Source organism: Callithrix jacchus, chromosome 9, assembly GCF_049354715.1.
Source record: "Callithrix jacchus isolate 240 chromosome 9, calJac240_pri, whole genome shotgun sequence".
NCBI lineage: Eukaryota > Metazoa > Chordata > Mammalia > Primates > Cebidae > Callithrix > Callithrix jacchus.
The window spans coordinates 115,949,752-115,970,569 of NC_133510.1; the positions used below are offsets into that span (position 1 = coordinate 115,949,752).

The 20,818-nt window shown below is 43.6% G+C and overlaps 1 protein-coding gene across 3 annotated transcripts in view; it reads left to right on the forward strand.

The window, feature by feature from the left end:
- Positions 1–5,141: 5,141 nt before the first annotated feature.
- The window catches only part of OAS2 (2'-5'-oligoadenylate synthetase 2), a 41,639-nt gene continuing 25,962 nt past the window's right edge, over positions 5,142–20,818 (forward strand). Inside the window, exons 1-2 of one of the 3 annotated variants that reach the window (XM_009004705.5) lie at positions 5,142–5,548; positions 15,478–15,748. In XM_009004705.5, coding sequence (XP_009002953.1) covers positions 15,664–15,748 — 85 coding nt within the window. In that variant the 5' untranslated portion in view covers positions 5,142–5,548; positions 15,478–15,663. Of the gene's footprint in view, positions 5,549–6,136; positions 6,401–15,477; positions 15,749–20,818 lie in introns of those variants that run through there. The other 2 variants (XM_054238920.2, XM_017976392.4) reach the window with 2 other exon arrangements.

A 20,818-nucleotide genomic window follows, 5' to 3' on the forward strand; every position in this document is an offset into this window, starting at 1 on the left:
TGTGGCCTTTTGTGTCTGGCTCCTTTCACTTAACATGCTTTCAGGATTCATTCATGTTATAGCATGTGTCAGTGCTTCATTCCTTTTTATTACTGAAGGACATTCCACTGCATGGATGGACCACATTTCGTTTACCCATTCTTCCATTGACAGGCATTTGAATAGTCTCCACTTTTTTTGCTATTTTGCTCCATTTTTTTTTTTTGCTATTATGACTAATAGCTGCTATGGATATTCTTGTATGAGATTTTGTGTGGACATATATTTTCATTTTTTTAAGTATATAAAGGTGATCCCCAATTGATGACCCTATCATAAGTCAGGGAGCACCTGTGTGCTGCATTGATCAGAGTTCTCCAAAGAAACAGAACCATTAGAATAGAGAGATATATATATAGAAAGAGATTTATTATGAGGGTTTGACTTGTGTGATTCTGGAGTCTGAGAAGTTCTGTGATCCACCATCTGCAAGCCGGAGACTCAGGAAAGCCAGTAGTTGTAGTTTCAGACCAATTCAGATGCCTGAGAACCAGAAGATGGGTGGACTAAGTCCCAATCCAAGCCTGAAAGCCCAAGAACCAGGACCATTGATATCTGAGGACAGGATAAGACAGATGCCTCAGCTCACCCAGGGAGAGAAAACTTGCTGTTCCTCTTTTTGTTCTATTCAGGCCTCCAGTGGATTGGAAGATGCGCACTCCCCTGGTGAGGGCTGTCTTCTCTACTCAGTCTACAGATTTGAATACTAATCTCTTCCAGGAACATGCTCACAGACACATCCAGAAACAACTGGGCATCCCATAGCCCAGTCCAGTAGACAACATAAAATTAACCCTCATGTATACCTAGGAGTGGAATTGCTGAATCACATGGTAACTCTGTTTAGCCATTTGAGAACTGCTAGACTGTTTTCCACAGTGGCTGCACCATTTGCACCCACCCACCCCTGGCAGCGAATGCAAGTTCCGGTTTCTCCGTATCCTTGCCAACACTCACAGTCCATCATGTTGATTATAGCCATCCTAGCGGGTAGATAAGAAAGTGATGATAGGCCGTCAGAATTATCAGATCTGCTCAATGTGGTCAGGACCCTACATGGTAAAGAAGAATAGGACCCCGACACATAGAATGGGGACATACAGGTTTATGCCACTGAGAATCTTCTTTTTTTTTTTGAGACAGAGTCTTGCTCTGTTGCCCAGGCCGGAGTACAGAAGCACAATCTTGGCTCACTGACACCTCCACTTCCTGCATTCAAGCGATTCTTCTGCCTCTGCCTCCCGGGTAGCTGGAACTACAGGCACATGCCACCCCGCCTGGCTGATTTTTGCATTTTTAGTGGAGGTGGGGTTTCACCATGTTGGCCAGGCTGGTCTTGAACTCCTGAACTTAACTGATCTGCCCATCTCAGTCTCCCAAAGTGCTGGGATTATAGGCAAGAGCTACCACCCTGATCCCACTGAAAATCTTGAATCAAGATTCCCCTGACCCCAAAGAGCTGTAAAAGTGACCCATCCATCCCTCCCTGTTAATAGCTAGCACCTCGTCCCTTGCTTGGAAACCCTGCAGAGTCCTCTCATCCACAAGACATTTGTCCCTGTGCCCGCCTCCTCTCCTGCCCACAAGGGCTATGACTAGGCTTAAGTTCCAGCATAAAGCAGCCTGGGATGTGACAAGCCTCGTAGGGGAGGAAAGGGCCTATCTCCCAAAGTAGCTGGAGGGCCAAGCCAGTGTGACCAGCAGAAGTTGGATGAGTACGTGCAGGAGCAGACCTTGAGGGTGCTCCATCAAGGGGCTGCAGTGTGAGGTCAGATAAGAAAGGGTTTATTGATTTGGAAGTCCTCTGGGAGTGCAGGGCTGCACAACCCGGCAAGGACTCCAGGAGAAGGTGTAAACTTGCGCAGGAGGGCTCCTAGAAGAGTGGAAAAAGTAGTAGGCCCTGCTAAGTGAGATCCAAATGCCAGAATTGCCAAGGGAGATGGTGGTAAATGGGATGAAAGGTCAGGGAAGAGGGAATGCTTGGGCAGAGACAATGATTTTGGGAGCCAGGGGCAATGCTTTTCCATGGAAAGGCCAAGTTTCCCCTTTACCAAGGCCACGAGGAATGGACCAGGAACAGGACACCAGCTAGCATCACAGAGAAGCTCAGAGAGCCTCCTGTGCGGGAGATGCCATCACAGGATGATGGGCGAGGACCTTTGGGAGCTAGGCTCACAGATAGCAAAGGGGATGGTTTAACCGTGGAGTAAGAGAGGCCAGGAGACAGCTCCCATCAGGGGACGCAGTGCTCACCATGAGCAGTAGTGCCCAGGATTGGCCAGGAGGGTCTGGGCTGCAGAACATGGAGATGACCCTTAAATCTTGGCTTTCATAGGGACAGACTAGATGGACCACAACCAGGGAACTATGCAACCTGTACCATCAAAATACCTCAAGAATGAACTCTAAGGGAACCTTCCCGAGTAAAAACAGCACCATTGCTTCCCAGGAAACGTGTGAATGATCAGAGCTCGGGGCCTTCACTGTCTCCTCCAGTAATGAGTGATGGCCCCTGTCCCACTTTCTCTCTTAATCTGTCTTTTTCTCATTCCTTTGTGACCACCGAAATCAGGGTACCCATGGGTGTGATGTGGGGCTGGTTCCCTACATGTCACATATGTCAGCTAAATGTCACGTTTGAGCCTAGATATTGTGTGTGTGTGGGGGGGGGGGAGTGCTATAAAGAAGAGTATTGGAATAATTGGCAAAAATTTTCAGTAGAAGAATATATTTATGGTGGGGCTCGGTGGCTTATGCCTGTAATCCTACCACTTTGGGAGGCCGAGGCAGTCAAATTGCTTGAGGTCAGGAGTTCGAGACCAGCCTGGGCAACATGGCAACACCATACCTGTACAAAACATACAAAAATTAGCCAGACATAGTGGTGTGTGCCTGTAGTCCCAGCTACTCAGGAGGCCGAGGCAGGAGGAGGATCACTTGAGCCTGAGAGGCCGAGGCTACAGTGAGCTGAGATTGTGCCACTATATTTTAGCTGGGGTGACAGTGAGACCCTGTTGCAAAATATATATTTATATAATAAATATATACGCTTATTGTATATGTTAGATACATTATATAAATTTATATGTTATATAATAAATATACATTTATTATATCTGTTATAAGATGATGGCATTGTATCAATGCTAAAATTCTGAATTGGACCATTGTTCTGTGCTTCTGTAACACAATATTCTTATTCTTAGGAGATACAGGTTGAAACATTTAGGAGTAAAGGGATATAAAACATGCAACATGCACTGAAATGGTTCAGAAATAAAGATACGCCTATAATCCCAGCACTTTGAGTGGCTGAGGTAGGAGGATCGCTTGAGGCCAGGAGTTCAAGACCAGCCTGGGCAACATGGTGACATAGTAACCCCTGTTTCTACCAAAAATTTTTTAAATGTAGCCAGGCATCGTGGTGTATGCCTATAGTCTCAGCTACTCGGGATTGCTTGAGCTTGGGAGGGTAAGGCTGCAGTGAGCCATGACCATTCCAGTCTACTCCAGGGTGCTTTTTGTCAGCAATCTTGCCACGAGAACACACTGAACAAAGGAACAGGCAGGAATATTTATTATTTACACACTGGGTCTTCACTGCGGTGTCTGGTCTCTGCTGGTTGGAGCCAGACCTCGTAATCTAAACTAAAACTCGATTGGCTAACAACTTAAAACTTTCTTAAATGGATAAAAGCAATGGAGAACAAAAGGAAAAAAGGAAGTCCAAATCAGGAAGGGAGAGGAAGTTGCTTGCAAAAGGACTGAGAAAAGTAATAACATGAATATCTTGGTTAAAGTACAAGGACATAGAATGTACTTATTTCTTTATAGCTAACAGCTGCATGGGATAGGGCTTAACAAAGAGTTACTAGCAAAAAGCAAAAAGGCTTTGAAGAAAGTTAGTCTTTAAAAGAGACTATTATTCCTAACATTTATTATTATTATTCTTTAACAAGAAGGGAAACTTTGAAGAGGAACTTTTTACTTTCTACATAGTGTTAGAACCTGGCCTGACACTGTACCAGCTGTGTGATTGTGGGCAAATGTTTCCACCTCTCTGAGCCTCCATGTTCTCATCTGAAAAAGGAGCCTTAAGACTACTCCTGCCCAGTCTACCTACCTCTCTGTGTTGCAGTAAAAGTGAGTAAGGGCAGAGGAGGACCTTAATGAGGATGTGCATTAATAAAGGTTTTCCAGAGCCAACAGGGTATGGATATTTATTTTGAGATATTTATTTTAATGAATTGGCTCACATGATTGTGGAGGTTGGCAAATCCAAATTGGCGGGGTGGACTGGCAGGCGGGAGAGCCAGGGCGGAGTTGCTGCTGCGAGGAGAGGCCGAGGAGTCTGCAGCAGAACCCCCTCTTCCTTGGGGGAGCTCAGTCTTTATTCTTTTAAGGCCTTCAACTGTTGGAATGAGGCCCACAACTTACAGATGATAATCTGCTTTACTCAAAAAAAAATCTACCAATGTAAATGTTAATCTCATTTTAAAAAGTACCTTCACAGGGCCAGGCACGGTGGCTTATGCCTGTAATCCCAGCACTTTGGGAGGCCAAGGCAGGTGGATCAAGAGGTCAGGAGTTCAAGACCAGCCTGGCCAACATGGTGAAATCCCATCTCTACTAAAAATACAAAAATTCGCCAGGCGTGGTGGTGGGTGCCTGTAATCCCAGCTATTCAGGAGGCTGAGGCAGAGAATTGCTTGAACCTGGGAGGCAGAGGTTGCAGTGAGCCAAGATTGCGCCACTGCACTCCAGCCTGAAGGACAGAGCAAGACTCCATCTCAAAAAAAAAAAGAAAGAAAAACCTTCACAAAAAGATCTAGGATAATGTTTGACCATATATCTGGGTTCCTGGGCTCAGCCAAATTGACACATAAAATTAACCATCCCAGCATGGAAGGGCCCTGGTTCCCCTTACATCTTAGGGAATCTTGCCTTCTCTGTGAATTATTACAGCTGGGACAAGGCAGCTGAAAGTCCTCTGTGTGTTTTGTTTTCAAAGCTCTGGGTGTAGGAATCGCATGTCTGTCTCCTTTCTGGCTCATGCAGTTGGGGCGTGTTTTCTTGCGCTTGTGGAGCCGGCCAAGTGTCTCATACGGTCCTGCAGCTGTCCACAAGTGTGCTGAGAAACTGGACACACAGAGGCTCCCATCTGCTGACCACCCTGGGGCCTGTATTTACCCGGAAGCAGACCAAAACCTGAGTCCAGCGAGGTCCCTGCTTTGCTGTGTGTCCCTTAGCAAGTCAATTTCCTCTCTTGGGGGTCTCTTTCTCCTCTCTGCTGCTCTCCCTGAATCGGAGTTCCCTGGCCCCTGAGAACAGAGAGAAAGGGACAGAGCCACAAAAGATGACCTCTGCCTCTTGCTTCTGAGCACTTTGCAGGTATTCTTTAATCATCAAGCTAATCCTATGGGAGAGCTGCAATTTTTCTCCAGCTTACAGATGGGGAAATTGAGGCACAAAGAAGGAAAGATGGTGCTCAAGGACAGATGTCTAGCAGGTATGAAGCCCTCACAATGGGGTTCTAGAGTCCGTTTGGTTAACCTCAAGTTTTGGGGAGCCCCTGAAGGGCTGATCCCCACGCTGCAGGGGACAGGGAAGGCCTCTGAGCTTGAGTTAGTTTTGGTTTCCCTTTTGCGGGGCAGGTGTCGGTAAATCTCGCTGCAGTGAGTGGGGCAGAGGCTCTGGGCTTGGGTTGGTTTTGGTTTCCCTGTTGCGGGGCAGGTGTCGGTAAATCTCGCTGCAGTGAGTGGGGCAGAGGCTCTGGGCTTGGGTTGGTTTTGGTTTCCCTGTTGCGGGGCAGGTGTCGGTAAATCTCGCTGCAGTGGGTGGGGCAGAGGCTCTGGGCTTGGGTTAGTTTTGGTTTCCCTGTTGCGGGGCAGGTGTCGGTAAATCTCGCTGCAGTGGGTGGGGCAGAGGCTCTGGGCTTGGGTTAGTTTTGGTTTCCCTGTTGCGGGGCAGGTGTCGGTAAATCCCGCTGCAGTGGGTGGGGCAGAGGCTCTGAGCTTGAGTTAGTTTTGGTTTCCCTGCTCCGGATGCTGGAGTTGATAGGCTCACTGAAGGGGGTGGGGAGAGGCCTCTAGAAGCCAGTTTCAGTTTCCTGGCTCTGGGCAGCAGCAAGAAGTCTTCTGCCTCTCATCCTGCCATTCACCGTCTCGGCAGCCATCTGGGAGCCATGGGAAATGGGGAGTCCCAGCTGCCTTCGGTGCCTGCTCAGAAGCTGGATTGGTTTATCCAGAAACGCCTGAAGCCCTATGAAGAGTGTCAGAGGCGAATCGACGGGATAGTGACTACCATCTGTGAAGCCCTGCAGGATCCCGAGCAGTTCCCCCTGGTACAGGGATTGGCCATCGTGAGTCCAGGGCTGAGGCTGGGGCTCTGGGAGGCAGGAGATTCCACAACCACAGCAAGGCCGAGCCACTGGGTGCTGAGTGCCTATTATGTGCGAGGTCCACACATGGGTGGGATGTGGTGTGGGAGTCCCAGGCTCTGGAGCAGACTCTTGCTACAGAGCTCTGTGACATTGGGCAGGCTACTTAACCTTTCTGTGCCTTAGTCTCTGAATCTGTAAAATGGGGAGAGGCACAGTACGCACTTCAGAGTATTGTCAGGCTTGAGTACCTCAAGTTCTTAGCCAAGACTGGTGCATAGTGCCCAGTGAATTCACTGTGATCACTCACTGCGATTTTCTTCTATCCTCTCCACGGTACAGAGGAGTAAACTTAGGGAGGCTAGAGAACTCTGCTCAAATTACCCAGGTTGCCCTGTGGTTTCTCTGTAGCAAGAAGTGGCTTTCATCAGTTAGAAATATTTGGTTTTGTGGGCACAAATCTCAGGACTGAGGCTGAAAATTCTGGACTTCTGGGGAGGAAGGGGGATTGGGGAGGTGCCAGGACCCTAGAATTGGGGCATGGGGGTCCTGATCCCCCAATACCACCCTCTTACCCCCCAGTGCAGCTGGTGTCCCTTCTCTGCAGCTGCGATGCTTTTGGTCTCTACCCTTTGCAGGCACCCACTAGTGCCACATTAAGGAAATCTGGACACATGGTGTCCCCAGCCCTGGCCCAGGTCAGGAGGCTAAGGCGAGTTTGGCTAATAGCTGTTGTCAGAGCTGGGATTTTAAGCCTCGTTAACTGGTTCGAGGGCATGCAGGTTTAACCACTACACCAACCTGCCTCTCAATAGTGTTAACATTTTTCCTCACTGAAGTAAAACACAGAAAAAGTGCCCAGATCAAAGTGTCCAGCTTGATAGGTAGCCACAAACAAGGTAACTGTGTAACCCCCACCCAGATCCAGAAACAAAACATTCTCAGCACCTGCAAGAGGCCTGGGCCCCCCATCCAATCAGTACCTCCAAACCCAGCCAAGCAGTCTCCTGATTTCTAAGACACGTTTTGCCTGTTTTTAAACTTTTTACAAATATAGGGTGACCAGCAATCCAGTTTGTCCAGGATTGAGGTGTTTCCTGGGATGTGGGACTTTTGGAACAAAATCTGGGAATGTAAACCAGCATGCATGGGGGACCCTGTATAAACGGCATCCCTGCTCTGTGTGCTTTACCCCATGGTTTCTCTGACCCATAATGTTTATGAAATTTATGTGGTGGAGTGCCGTTGTTTATCGTTTCCATTATTGTGTGAATTCCATGGTGTGAATATACCACATTTGTTCATTCTACTGTTTTGTGTTTTTTTACACACTTGTACAGATGTATATGGGGTACATGTGGTATTTGGGCACATGGATACAATGTGAAATGATCAAGTCGGGGTGTTTAGGATATCCATCACCTCAAACATTTATCATTTCTTTGTGCCGAGAACAGTTCAGATTTTCTCTTCTAGCTATTTACAAATATACAATAAATTACTGTTAACTGTAGTCACCCCATTTGTGCTATTGAACGCTAGAATTGATCTCTTCTATCTAACTGTATGTTTGTATCTGTTAAAAAACTTCTCTTCATTCCCCCCTCCACTTCCCAGCCTCTGGTAACTATGGTTCTACTCTACCTCCATGAGATCAACTTTCTTTAACTTTCACTTATGATTAAGCACATGCAGTATCTGCCTTTCTATGCCTGACTTAGTTCATGTAACATAATAACCTGTAGTTCCATCCACGATGCTGCAAATGCAGCCTTCCATTCTTTTTGTGTCTGAATAGTATTCCATTGTGTATCTGTATCACATTTTCTTATTCATCTGCTGATGGATCCTTTGGCTGATTCCCTATCTTGGCTTTTATGAATAGTGCTGTGATAAACATGGGGGTACAGTTATCCCTTTTTTGGATAAATACCTAGTAGTGGGATTGCTGGATCTAATGATAGCGTCGTTTTTAGTTTTTTGAGAAATTTCCATGCTGTTTCCATATATGGCCATGCTAGTTTACATCCCCACCAACAGTGTACGAGATTCCCTTCACTCCAGATCCTTGCTGGCACTTGCTATTTTTTTGTCTTTTTGATAATAGCTATTCTAACTGCAGTGAGATGATATCTCATTGTGGTTTTGATTTGCATTTCCCTGATGATTGGTGATGTCGAGCGTTTTTTCATACACCCATTGGCCATTTTGCATGTCTGCTTTTGAGAAATGTCTGTTTAGATCCTTTGCCTACTTTTTAATGAGATGGGTTGTTTTTTTAGATGTTGAGTTGTTCAAGCTCCTTGTATATTGTGGATATTAAACCCTTGTTGGAAAAATAGTTTGCAAATATTTTCTCCCACTCTGCAGCTTGTCTTTTCACTCTTGTTTCCTTTAATGTGCAGAAGCTTGTTCTTTTAATATAATCCCAAATATCTATTTTTGTTTTTGTTGCCTGTGCTTATGAAGTCTTGGCCACAGAATCTGTGCATAGACCAATATCCTGAAGCATTACCCTTCTGCTTGATTCATTAATTATGTCATTGCAGGTCTTACATTTAATTCTTTAATCTGTTTTGAGTTAATTTTTAATAAGAGGAGAGATGGGGGCCTAGTTTCCTTCTTCTGCATATGGATATCCAATTTTCCAACACCATTTATTGAAGAGAGTATCCTTTCCCCAATATGTGTTCTTGATGCTTTCTCAGTCACTTGGCTGTAAATATGTGGATTTGTTTTTGGGTTCTCTACTCTGTTCCTTTGGTCTGTATGTCTCCTTTTATACCAATCCCATGCTGCTTTGGTTACTATAGCTTTGTAGTATATTTTAAAGTCATGTAGTGTGATGCCTCTAGCTTTGTTCTTTTTCCTCAGTATTCTTTTGGCTATTTGAGATCTTTTGTGGTTCCATACAAATTTTAGGATTTTTTGTTTCTGTGAAAAATGTCATTGGTATTTATAGGGATTGCATTGATTCTGTAGATTGCTTTGGGTAGTATGGTTTTTTTTAACAATATTAATTCTTCCAATCCATGAGCATGGGATGTCTTTCCACTGGCTTATGTCATCTTCAGTTTCTTTTATAAGTGTTTTGTGATTTTCATTGTAGAGATTGTTCACTTCCTTGGTTAAATTTATTCCTAGGTATTTTTTGTTAAATATTATAAAAAAGATTGCTCTCTTAATTTCTTTTTCAGCTAGTTCATTATTGATTTGTAGAATATGTTGGTATTTTGGTATGGTATGTTGATTTTGGTATTTTTATTTTGTATCCTGCAACTTTACAAAATTTATCAGTTCTAAGAGGTTTTCTTTGTGGAGTCTCTAGGTTTTTCTGTATAGAAGGTCATGTGGTCTGCAAAGAGGGACAATTTGACTTTTTCTTTTCCTGTTTGGATGCCTTTTATTTCTTTACCTTGTGTGATTGCTCGAGGTAGAACTTTCAGAATAAGGGAAAGATTTTGAGCCTTTCCCCATTTAGTATGATGTTCTTTACATGCCTAATTTGTTGAGGGTTTTTAGCATAAAGGGATATTGGATTTTACCAAATGTTCTTCTACATCTGCCAGGATAATCATAGGATTTGTCCTTCATTCTGCTGATGCGATGTGCAACAGATGTTCAACATTTGTTGATTTGCACATGTTGAACCAACCTTGCATCCCTGGGATAAATCCCACTTGATCATGTGTTACCTTTTGATGTGTTATTGGATTTGGTTTGCTAGTATATTGTTGAAGGATTTTGTATCTATGTTCATCAGAGACGTTGGCCTGTTGTTTTCTTTTCTGCCTTTGGTCTGATTTTGGTATCAGGGTAATGCTAACTTCATAGAAGGGGTTAGGATAATTCCCTCCTCTTCAATCTTTTTGGAATAATTTAAGAAGAATTTGTTTTAATTCTTCTTTATAAGTTTGGTAGAATTCAGCAGTAAAGCCATCTGGTCATGGGCTATTCTTTGTTGAGAAACTTTTTATTAATGATTCAATCTCCTCACTCATTATTGGTCTGTTCAGGTTTTCTGTTTCTTCCTGGAACAATCTTAGTAGGTTTTATGTGTTCAGAAATTTATCCATTTCCTCTGGGCTTTCCAATTTGTTTGCATATAGTTGTTCATAATAGTCTCTAAAGATCCCTTGTATTTCTGTGGTATCAATTTTAATGTTTCCTTTTTTATTCCTGATTTTATTTACTTGGGTGTTCTCTCTTTTTTCAGTCTACTTAGTCTAAGTAGTGGTTTATCCATTTTGTTTTTCTTTTTAAGAAACCAAGATTTTATTTTGTTAATTGTTTATAATTTTTAGCTTCTATTTTGTTTAGTTCTGTTCTGATCTTTATTATTTTTTTCCTTCTACTAATTCTAGGTTTGGTTTGTTCTTGCTTTTCTTTTTTGTTTTTGTTTTTGAGACATATCTTCACTTTTGTTGCCAAGGCTGGAGTGCAGTAATGCAATATCAGCTCACTGCAACCTCTACCTCCTGGGTTCAATGATTCTCCTGCCTCAGCCTCCTGAGTAGTTGGGATTACAGGCATGCACCACCACACTCGGCTAATTTTGTATTTTTAGTAAAGACAGGATTTCACAATGTTGGTCAGGCTGGTCTCAAACTCCTGACCTCAGGTGATCACCCACCTTGACCTCCCAAAGTGCTGAGATTACAGGCATAAGCCACCATGCTCTGCCTTGTTGTTGCTTTTCTAATTCCTTCAGGTGAACTGTTAGGCTATTTGAAATTATTCTACTTTTTTGATGTAAGCATTTATTGCTTCAAGCTTTGCTGTAGCCCTTAGGTTTTGGTATGTTATATTTCCATTTTCATTGTTTCCAGAAATTTTGATTTCCTTTTTAATTTCTTCATCAGCCCAATGGTTGTCCAGGAGCGTGTTGTTTAATTTTCATGTATTTGTACAATTTCCAAGGTTCCTCTTCTTTCATTGTGTTCTGAGAAGATACTTAACAGTATTTCAAATTTTTAAAAATTTGTTGAGCCCTATTTTATGGCCTAAGATAGCGTCTGTCCTGGAGAACATTCCCTGTGCTGATAAGAATGTGTATTCTTTAGCTGATGAAATAATCTGCAAATATTCATTAGGTTCATTTGGACTATTATGCAGACTAAGTTCAGTATTTCTTTGTTGATTTTCTGTCAACATGATCTGCCCTATACCAAAAGGGAGATGAAGTTCCCAACTATTATTGTACTGGAAGTCTGTCTCTCTGTTTAGCTCTAATATTTGCTTTACGTATCTCAGTGCTCCACTGTTGGGTGTTCATACCTATGTATATACATAGGCATATATATGTATATGTGTATATATATGTATGTGTATATATATATACTTATATACATATATACACACAGTTATATCCTCTGGCTGAATTGATCTCTTTATCATTAATTATAAAATGACCTTCTTTGTCTCTTTTTATGTTTGTGTCTTAAAGTTTATTTTGTCTGATACAAGTGTAGCTATTCCTGCACACTTTTGGTTTCCATTTGTGTGGAATATTTTTTCCATTCCTTCACATTCCGTCTATACGTACCTTCACAGATGCAGTGAGTTTCTTGGAGGCAGGACATAGTTGGACCTTATTTTTTAGCCATTCAGCTAGTCTATATCTTTTAACTGGAGAATTTAAAGTGTTGTTTAATTCAGGGTCGTTATTGATAGGTAAGAACTTACTCCTGTCATTTTGTTATTTGTTTTGATTTTTTGAACATCCTTTGTTCTTTTCTTTCTCTTTATTGCTTACCTTTACAGTTTGGTGAGGGTTTTGTAATGATAACATTTGACTCCTTTCTCTTTGTCATTTGTGTGTCTGCTCTACCAGTGAGTTTTATACATGTGTGTTTTCATAATGGTAGACATCATCCTTTTGCTTCCAGATGTAATACTCCCTTAAGCATTTTTTTTTAGAACTAGTCTAGTGGTGATAAATTCCCTCTGTTTTTGCTTGTCTGGGAAAGATTTTATTTCTTCTTCATTTCTGAAGGATAGCTTTGCTGGGTATAGAATTTTGTCTGAAAGAGTGTTGTTGTTTGAACTTTGAGTATATCATCCTATTCTCTCTTGACCTGTAAGGTTTCTGCTCAGAAATCTGCTATTAATCTGAGAGAGATTCCTTTATATATGTGACTTTATACTTTTCTCTTGCTATTTTCAGAATTTTGTCTTTCTCTTTGACTTTTGACAGTTTGACTATTATATGCCTTGAGGAAGTCCTTTTTCAGTTGAATTTATTTGAGAATCTTTGAGCTTCCTGTATCTGGGTGTCTAAATCTCTTGCAAGACATGGGAATTTTTCAGTTATTACTTCATTAAATTGATTTCCTATGCTTTTACCCATCTTTTCTAGATCTTTCCAAATTTAAATATTTGGTTGCTTTATGATGACCAATATGGCACATAGATTTTATTCACTCATTTTTATTTCTTTTTCTCTCCTTTTGTCTGGCTGGGTTATTTCAAAAGACCTGTCTTAGAGTTCAGAAATTACTCTTCTTGATCTGGTCTATTGTTAGAGCACTGAGCTGTCTTTTTATTTTATTCATTGATTTCTTCAGTTTCAAGAATTCTGTTTGGTTCTTTTTAATAATATCTATTTTTTGTTGAGTTTCTCATTCAGAGCATAAATTATTTTTCCATATTTCTTATGGAAATTGTTTATCTATGTTTTCATGTGTCTTACTGAATTTCTTTAATATCATTTTGAATTTTTCTTAGCCATTGCATAGATATCATTTTCTTTAGGATTTACACTAAAGAATTATTGTGTTTCTTTGGAGGTACCATGTTGCCTTGCTTTTTCAAGTTTCTGTGTCTTTATATTGATATCAGCACAGCTAATGTAACAGTCTCCAATTTTATTTATTGACTTTCATAGGGAAAGACATTTTCCTCTGCTGGTCATGGTGGCTTATGCCTATAATCCCAGTGACTCAGGAGGCTAAGGTAGGGAGATTGCTTGTAAGGAGTTTGAGGTTACAGTGAGATATGATTGTGCCACTACACTCCAGCCTAGGTGACAGAGCAAGACCCTGTCTCTAAAAAAATAAATAAAAAGCCAGGTGCAGTGGCGCATGCCTGTAGTCCCAGCTACTCAGGAGGCTGAGGTGGGAGGATCACTTGAGCCCAGGAGTTCTGGGCTGTAGTGTGCTATGCTGATCAGGTGTCCACACTAAGTTCAGCATCAATATGGTGACCTCCGGGGATCACCAAGTTACCTAAGGAGGGGTGAACCGGCCCAGGTTGGAAATGGAGCAGGTCAAAACTCCCATGCTGATCAGTAGTGGGATCGCACCTGTGAATAGCCACTGCACACCAGCCTGGGCAACATAGCGAAACCCTGTCTCTAAAAAAAAAGAAAAAAGAAAAAATTAAAATAATAAATAAATAAAGATAAAAAGATGTTTTCCTGTAGATGTGTTTATAGTGTTGTTTGAGTGGAGTGCTTTATCTTTGATTCTGTGTGGGCACAGTAATGGAGTCTCCATATGTTTTCATTTGCATCAGTGTTATCTGTGAGTTCCTCAGTGGCTGACATTGTAGTGGTTAATGGAGTCTGTGGAAAGGCTGTACTGGGGACAGGGACATCAGGCAGGCTGGTCTTTGAGCACCAGTGGTGGCAACAGTGTGCCAGGCATGCTGGTCCTCAGGTCCCAGGCAGTGTATATGGGTGCTGATGCTGGTGAGTCCAGGTGAGTCAGGTTTCAGACTTCAAGATGACATGCTCAGGTGCCAGTGGTAGCAGCAGTGGAATGAACAGGCAGGTCCTTGGTCCCCAGGTGGGACTGTGTGGAAGTGCAGCAGCAGGTCAACCCTCAAGCCCTCCAGTGTTGTACACAGACATCAGTGATGGCAAGCTGGGTAAACTGGTCCCGAGACCCTTGGGAGACACATGTGGTCACCACATGTGGCAGGCAGAGTGAGCCCATTCTTAGGCCTCTGGATGATGTGTACCTGTGCTGCTGAAAACTCCCCATGTTGTACAAGGGATTTAGACACTCAGATACAGGAAGCTCAAAGATTCTCGAATAGATTTAACCCAAAAAGGCCTTCTTCAAGGCATATTATAGTCAAACTGTCAAAAGTCAAAAAGCAAGATAGAATTCTGAAAATAGCAAGAGAAAAGTATAAAGTCACATATATAAGGGATTAATAGTAGATTTCTGAGCAGAAACCTTACAGGTCAGCAGAGAATAGGATGATATACTCAGAGTGGGGAAAAAAACCCTTTCAGACAAGAATACTATACCCATCAAAGCTATCATTCAGAAATAAAGAAGACCCAGGATGGGTCAATCTTCTGGACCCGGGCAGCACATGTGGATGCTGGTGGCAGGTGGGGTGAGCCTGTCATCAGGTTCCTTGATGATGCCTATAGGTACTGGCAGCAGGTGGGACAGTTTGATCCCCAGATCCCCAGATGAGGCACACAGGCACCAGCAACAATGGCAGGTGGGGCAATCCTATCCTCAGGCTCTGAGCCAGTAAGCACAGGTGCCAGTGGTGGCAGGTGGGGGCAGTTCAATCCCTTTCTATTGTCAATGGCCATTTGAGTCACCTCCAGCTTGGGGCTAGTATGAAAAGTATTACTATGAGCATCCCAATCAGGTCTTTGTGGGACAAATGGATACCTGCCACTCAATTTTAAGACCATGAGCCGGGTACAGTGGCTCATGCCTGTAATCCCAGCACTTTGGGAGGCTGAGGCAGGCAGTTCATGAGGTCAGGAGTTCGAGACCAGCCTGACCAACATGGTGAAACCCCATCTCTACTAAAAATACAAAAATTAGCCAGGTGTGGTGGTGCATACCTGTAACCAAGAACCTGAGGCAGGAGAATTGCTTGAACCTGGGAGGTGGAGGTTGCAGTGACCTGAGATTGTGCCATTGCAGCACTCCAGCCTGGGCAACAGAGTGAGACTCAAAAAAAAAAAAAATACAATACAGTGGTGACATTTTTAGCTTTTACTTGAGATGATAAATACCATTGCCTGCTAGAGATCCCTGTGACCCCAGTCTAGAGACTCACATCTGCTTCTTTGTCACTGGCAGGGTGGCTCCTATGGCCGGGAAACATTCTTAAGAGGCAACTGTGATGGTACCCTCGTCCTCTTCTTCGGTGACTTAAAACAATTCCAGGATCAGAAGGGAAGTCAACGTGATAAGCTTGTCAAAACTGGACATAAGCTGAACTCATGTCAGTTTGTAGAGTGGATAAAAGACAATTTTGAGATCCAGATGTCCTGTGATGGGTTCACCATCCAAGTGTTCACAAAAGATCAGAGAATCTCTTTTGAGGTGCTGGCTGCCTTCAATGCTCTGGGTAAGCATTCCTGGGTGTTGGGGGAGAAAAGCAAAAAAGGGGGTGCCAGACTGCCCTGTGCATCCTCTAGGCTGTGGGTGGGATAGATAACACTGCTGCTTTCAAAAACAGGAGACCATAGACCCTCAGGAGAGAAGAATCCCTTCTACCCTGGACTCACTCTCTCTTCTCTGGAACTAACTTCTCCCCCATATCCTGATTGTCTTTGGAGAAACTGTTTTGGATTCTAGAATCTAAAGCAGAGCCTTTTAAGCCATCCTGTATAATAAATCACCTGGAGCCTTGTTAGATAGCAGATCTGGACTCAGGAGGTCTGAGTCAGGGCCCAGGATTTCATGTTTCTAGCCAGCTCCATGATGGTGATGATGCTGGTCCACAGATCACACTTGTGGATTTTGACCAGAGTCAGTGTCGGTTACAGTGAGAGGAGGAGGCAAACATCTGGAAAAAGTCCAGCCGGGAAGTGTCTGAAGTTTGCCTTCCTCCCAGCTCAAAATCAAGGCAACAACCTTCCACAGATAACTACCAAAGCTTGAGGGGTGCCTTGAACCCAGCTCCTAAATCCCCAAGAACTGACCATGTCTTGTGTCTCCTGCCTCAGCAAACATTCCCACACTCTTGCTTACTGCTAAAGTAACCTCTGCTTACCAGGCTTCTGGTTTAATAAAAGATGGCTAGAGTGATTCCATCTTAAAGCAAGTAGCTAGGCACTCACAAGGAACCTACAGCCTTAATACTTGGGTCTGAAAACAGCCACAGTCTAAGCTGACCACCAGTTATAATTGCAGAATATTTATGGCCATACAAAACATCTGCCACTAAGCCTACAGAATGTCCAGATGTTCTGAAAGTACAGCCCACTTAAAGGCAACAGGTTGCATTTAATGAGCAGGCTTAGGTTGAAGGAGTAATGGTCATTGATGTTACTGTTAAGAAAATTCTTGGCCGGGCATGGTGGCTCAAGCCTGTAATCCCAGCACTTTGGGAGGCTGAGGCAGGTGGATCACGAGGTCAAGAGATCGAGACCATCCTGGTCAACATGGTGAAACCCCGTCTCTACTAAAAATACAAAAAATTAGCTGGGCATGGTGGCACGTGCCGGTAATCCCAGCTACTCAGGAGGCTGAGGCAGGAGAATTGCCTGAACCCAGGAGGCAGAGGTTGCAATGCAGTGTTCACGCCAAGGGCTTGAGACAGTTAGTGTGACTCACCCCATCTTGGCTGCTGGACCTATCTGCTCTCCCCCTGCTCTCGAGGGCTGTCGAGTCGAGGTAAAAATGGCTAAGCCAATGAGGCAAAAACAGAATGCAGAGTAAGGGCCTGCGGTTTATGAGGACATCGTGCTGACTGCTTCATATCCCCTTTAGTCTCTGTGTAAGCAGTAGGCTTGCTGCAATTGAGGTGCCTGAGAGGGGCAAAGACCCCTGCCCATATTTTCTCAGGAGCTGAGCCTTTGCTCTACCTCCTGATGGAAAACATAGTTAACAAGCCACCTTTAAGGAACCATTGTTTGCTTGCACTGTGTATCTTTGAAAAACATATATTAACTCTTGAACTGCTTTGTAAGCTATTATCACAGGCCCCTGATAACTATTTTTACGTGATTTCTGTTCCCTTTTCTGTTTGCCCCCTTTTCTGCTGAGCTAAAGTAAATGTAACAAGAAAAGTATAAAAGCTGTCACCTACAAAAATAAAGTTGCTGTTTGACTGCAAGTCACTCAGACCTCCAGACTCCACTTTTCTTTCTTCTTTCACTTCCGCGCACTCTCTCCCTCAGGTTGAAAGCGACATCTACATTGGTGGTCTCAGGGACTCCCGCAGGTCAGTAGCCCCCCGGCAGATGTGCCGGACCCCAACATTGCAGTGAGCCGAGATCGCACCATTGCACTCCAGCCTGGGTAACAAGAGCAAAACTCGGTCTCAAAAAAAAAAAAAAAGAAAAAGAAAAAAGAAAATTCTTGGGCTGGGTGCACTGGCTCATGCCCGTAATCCTAACACTTTGGGAGGCTGAGGCAGGTGGATGACCTGAGGTCAGGAGTTCGAAACCTGCCTGACCAACATGGAGAATCCCCGTCTCTACTAAAAATATAAAATTAGCCAGGTATGGTGGTGCAGTCATGTAATCCCAGCAACTGACTCAGGAGGCTGAGGCAGGAGAATTGCTTGAACCCAGGAGGCAGAGGTTGCAGTGAGCTGAGATCGCACCACAGCACTCCAGCATGGGCAATGTGAGTGAAACTCCATCTCAACAAAAGAAAGGAAGAAGAAGGAGGAGGAGGAGGAGGAGGAAGAGGAGGAGGAGGAGGAGGAGGAGGAGGAGGAGGAGGAGGAGGAGGAAAGAAAGAAGAAAATTCTTAGCCAAATTCAATTTAATGGTGTTTAACTGAGCAGATAATTCACGAATCTAGACGCCTACCGAGCCAGAGTAGGTTCAGAAAGTCTCGACCACAGCCACATGGTGGAAGAGGATTTATGGACAGGAAGAGGAAAGTGACGTACTGAAAGTGAAAATGAGGTGGAGAAACAGCCAGGCTGGTTATCGTTCAGCATTGGCCTTATTTCAATAAGATTTGAACAGCTGGTCACCTTTAATTGACCAAAACTCAGTGACTGGCACAAGAGTAGGTTGCAGTCTGTTTACACATCCATTTAGGTTATAGTTCACCACGTGCAGGGAAATTTCAGGCCCACCTTAAAATCTGTAAGAAGGCAGCTTTAGGCTAAACTTGATTTAACAACACCAATAGCCCCTACCTTTAGTGAGTGCATCTGCACATTCCAATTTTAATTACAGCCCCTTATAATTTCTGATAAACAAATACACTAACAAAGAATGGCACATTCCTCCTTTCCGAGGATGCCCTACTCTGTAACAAAATCGTTTCTAACAAATTTGCTTCTTTCACCATACTTTGTACTTGCCTTGAATTTCTTCCTGCATGAGATCCAAGAACCCTCCCTTGGGGTCTGAATCAGGACGCTCTTTTCCAGCAACACTATCACTTGTAAACCAAAAGTGTCTGAGACAGTGCTCAATTTATTTAGAAAGTATATTTTGCCAAGGTTAAGGATGTGCCCATGACATCCTTAACCTTAGCCTCGGGAAGTTCTGATGACATGTGCCAAGGTGGTCAGGGTACAGCTTGGATTTATACATAATATGGTTTGACTGTGTCCCCACCCAATCTCATCTTGAATTGTAGCTCCCATAATTCCCACGTGTCATTGGAGGGACCCAATGGGAGGTAACTGAATCATAGGGGTGGGTCTTTCCCAGCTGTTCTCCTGATAAAGAATAAGTCTCTCAAGATCTGATGGTTTCATTAAGGGGAGCTCCCCTGCACAAGCTCTCTCTTGCCTGCCACCATGTAAGATGTCCCCTGCTCTTCTACCATGATTGTGAGGTCTCTCCAGCCATGTGGAATTGTGAGTCAATCAAACCTCTTTCCTTTTATAAACTATCTAGTCTCAGGTATGTCTTTATTAACAGCATGAGAACAGACTAATACAATACATTTTAGGGAGACATGGGACATCAATCAATGCATGTAAGATGTACGTTGGTTTGGTTTGGAAAGGCAGGACAACTCAAAGTGGGGCCTCCAAGTCATTGGTAGATTTAAAGATTTTCTGATTGGCAATTGATTGAAAGTGTTATCATCAATAGAAAGGAACCTCTGGGTTATGATGATAAGGGGTTGTGGAGACCAAAGTTTTATCATGCAGATGAAGCCTCCAGGTCACAGGCTTCAGAGGGAATAGATTGTAAATATTTCTTATCAGGCAAGAGTCTGTTCTATCACTAATTCCAAAAGGGAGGAAGGTATCATGGGACATGTCCAGTTCCTCCTTCCCATCATGTCCTGAACTGGGTTTTCAGGTTAACTTTGGAATGCCCTTGCTGAGAGGAGGGGTCCATTCAGATGATTGGGGGGCTTCAAATTTTATTTTTTGTTTATACACCTAAGCCAGGATTGTATCTCCAACTCCCCCCACCCCCCCACTCACAGCCCATCGCTAAGTCCTGCCAGTTCTGCCTAACTTTCCTAAATCTGCTTTACTTCTCTCCTGTCCCACTGCCACCTCCCTAGTCAATGTCACTGCCAGGGATGTGGCAATGGCTTCCTAACTGTCTCCCTGCCTCCTCTCTCACTCCATGCTGCAGCTGATGCTCTCTTTCCATGCACAGATATCATTGTGTCACACACTCTGCCACTAATGGCTTTTCATTGCATTTTTAAAACGTTTTATCGGAGCCAACTATGAGGACCATGACCTGTGACACACCCTCAGGAGTTCCTGAGAACGTGTGCCCAAGGTTACAGCTTGTTTTATACAGTCTAGGGGGACAGAATTTACAGGGAGAAACATAAAGCATACATGTAAGGTATGCATTGGTTCAGCCTGTAAAGGCAAGCTGCCTCAAAGCAGGGGCCTCCAGGTCATAGGTGGTTATAAAGATTTCCTAGCTGGGCACAGTGGCTCATGCCTGAAATCCTAGGATTTTGGGAGGCCGAACCGAGCAGATTACGAGGTCAGGAGTTTGAGACCAGCCTGGCCAATATGGTGAAACCCCATCTACTACAAAATAGAAAAATTAGTCAGGCATGGTAGCATGCGCCTGTAGTCCCAACTACTCGGGAGGCTGAGACAGGAGAATCAGTGGAATCTGGGAGGTGGAGGTTGCAGTGAGTTGAGATCATGCCACTGCACTCCAGCCTGGGCAACACAGCAAGACTCCTGTCTCAAAAAAAAAAAAAAAAAGATTTAGATTTCCTGATTAGCACTTGGTGGCAGGAGTTCAGGTTAAGATAAGGGGAGTTGTGGAAACCAAGGTTTTTATGATATAGATGAAGCCTCCAGGTAGCGGGTTTCAGGGAGAATAGGTGGCAAATGTCTCTTATCAGAACTTAAAGGTGTTAGACTGTTAGTTAAAATCTCTTCTGAATCAGAAGAAGACCTGGAAGGGGAAGGGGCTTTACCACAGAATATGAATTTTCCCAGACGACACAGCTTTGCAAGAGCATTCCAAAACATGTTAAAGAAATATATTTTGGGGTAAAATACTTT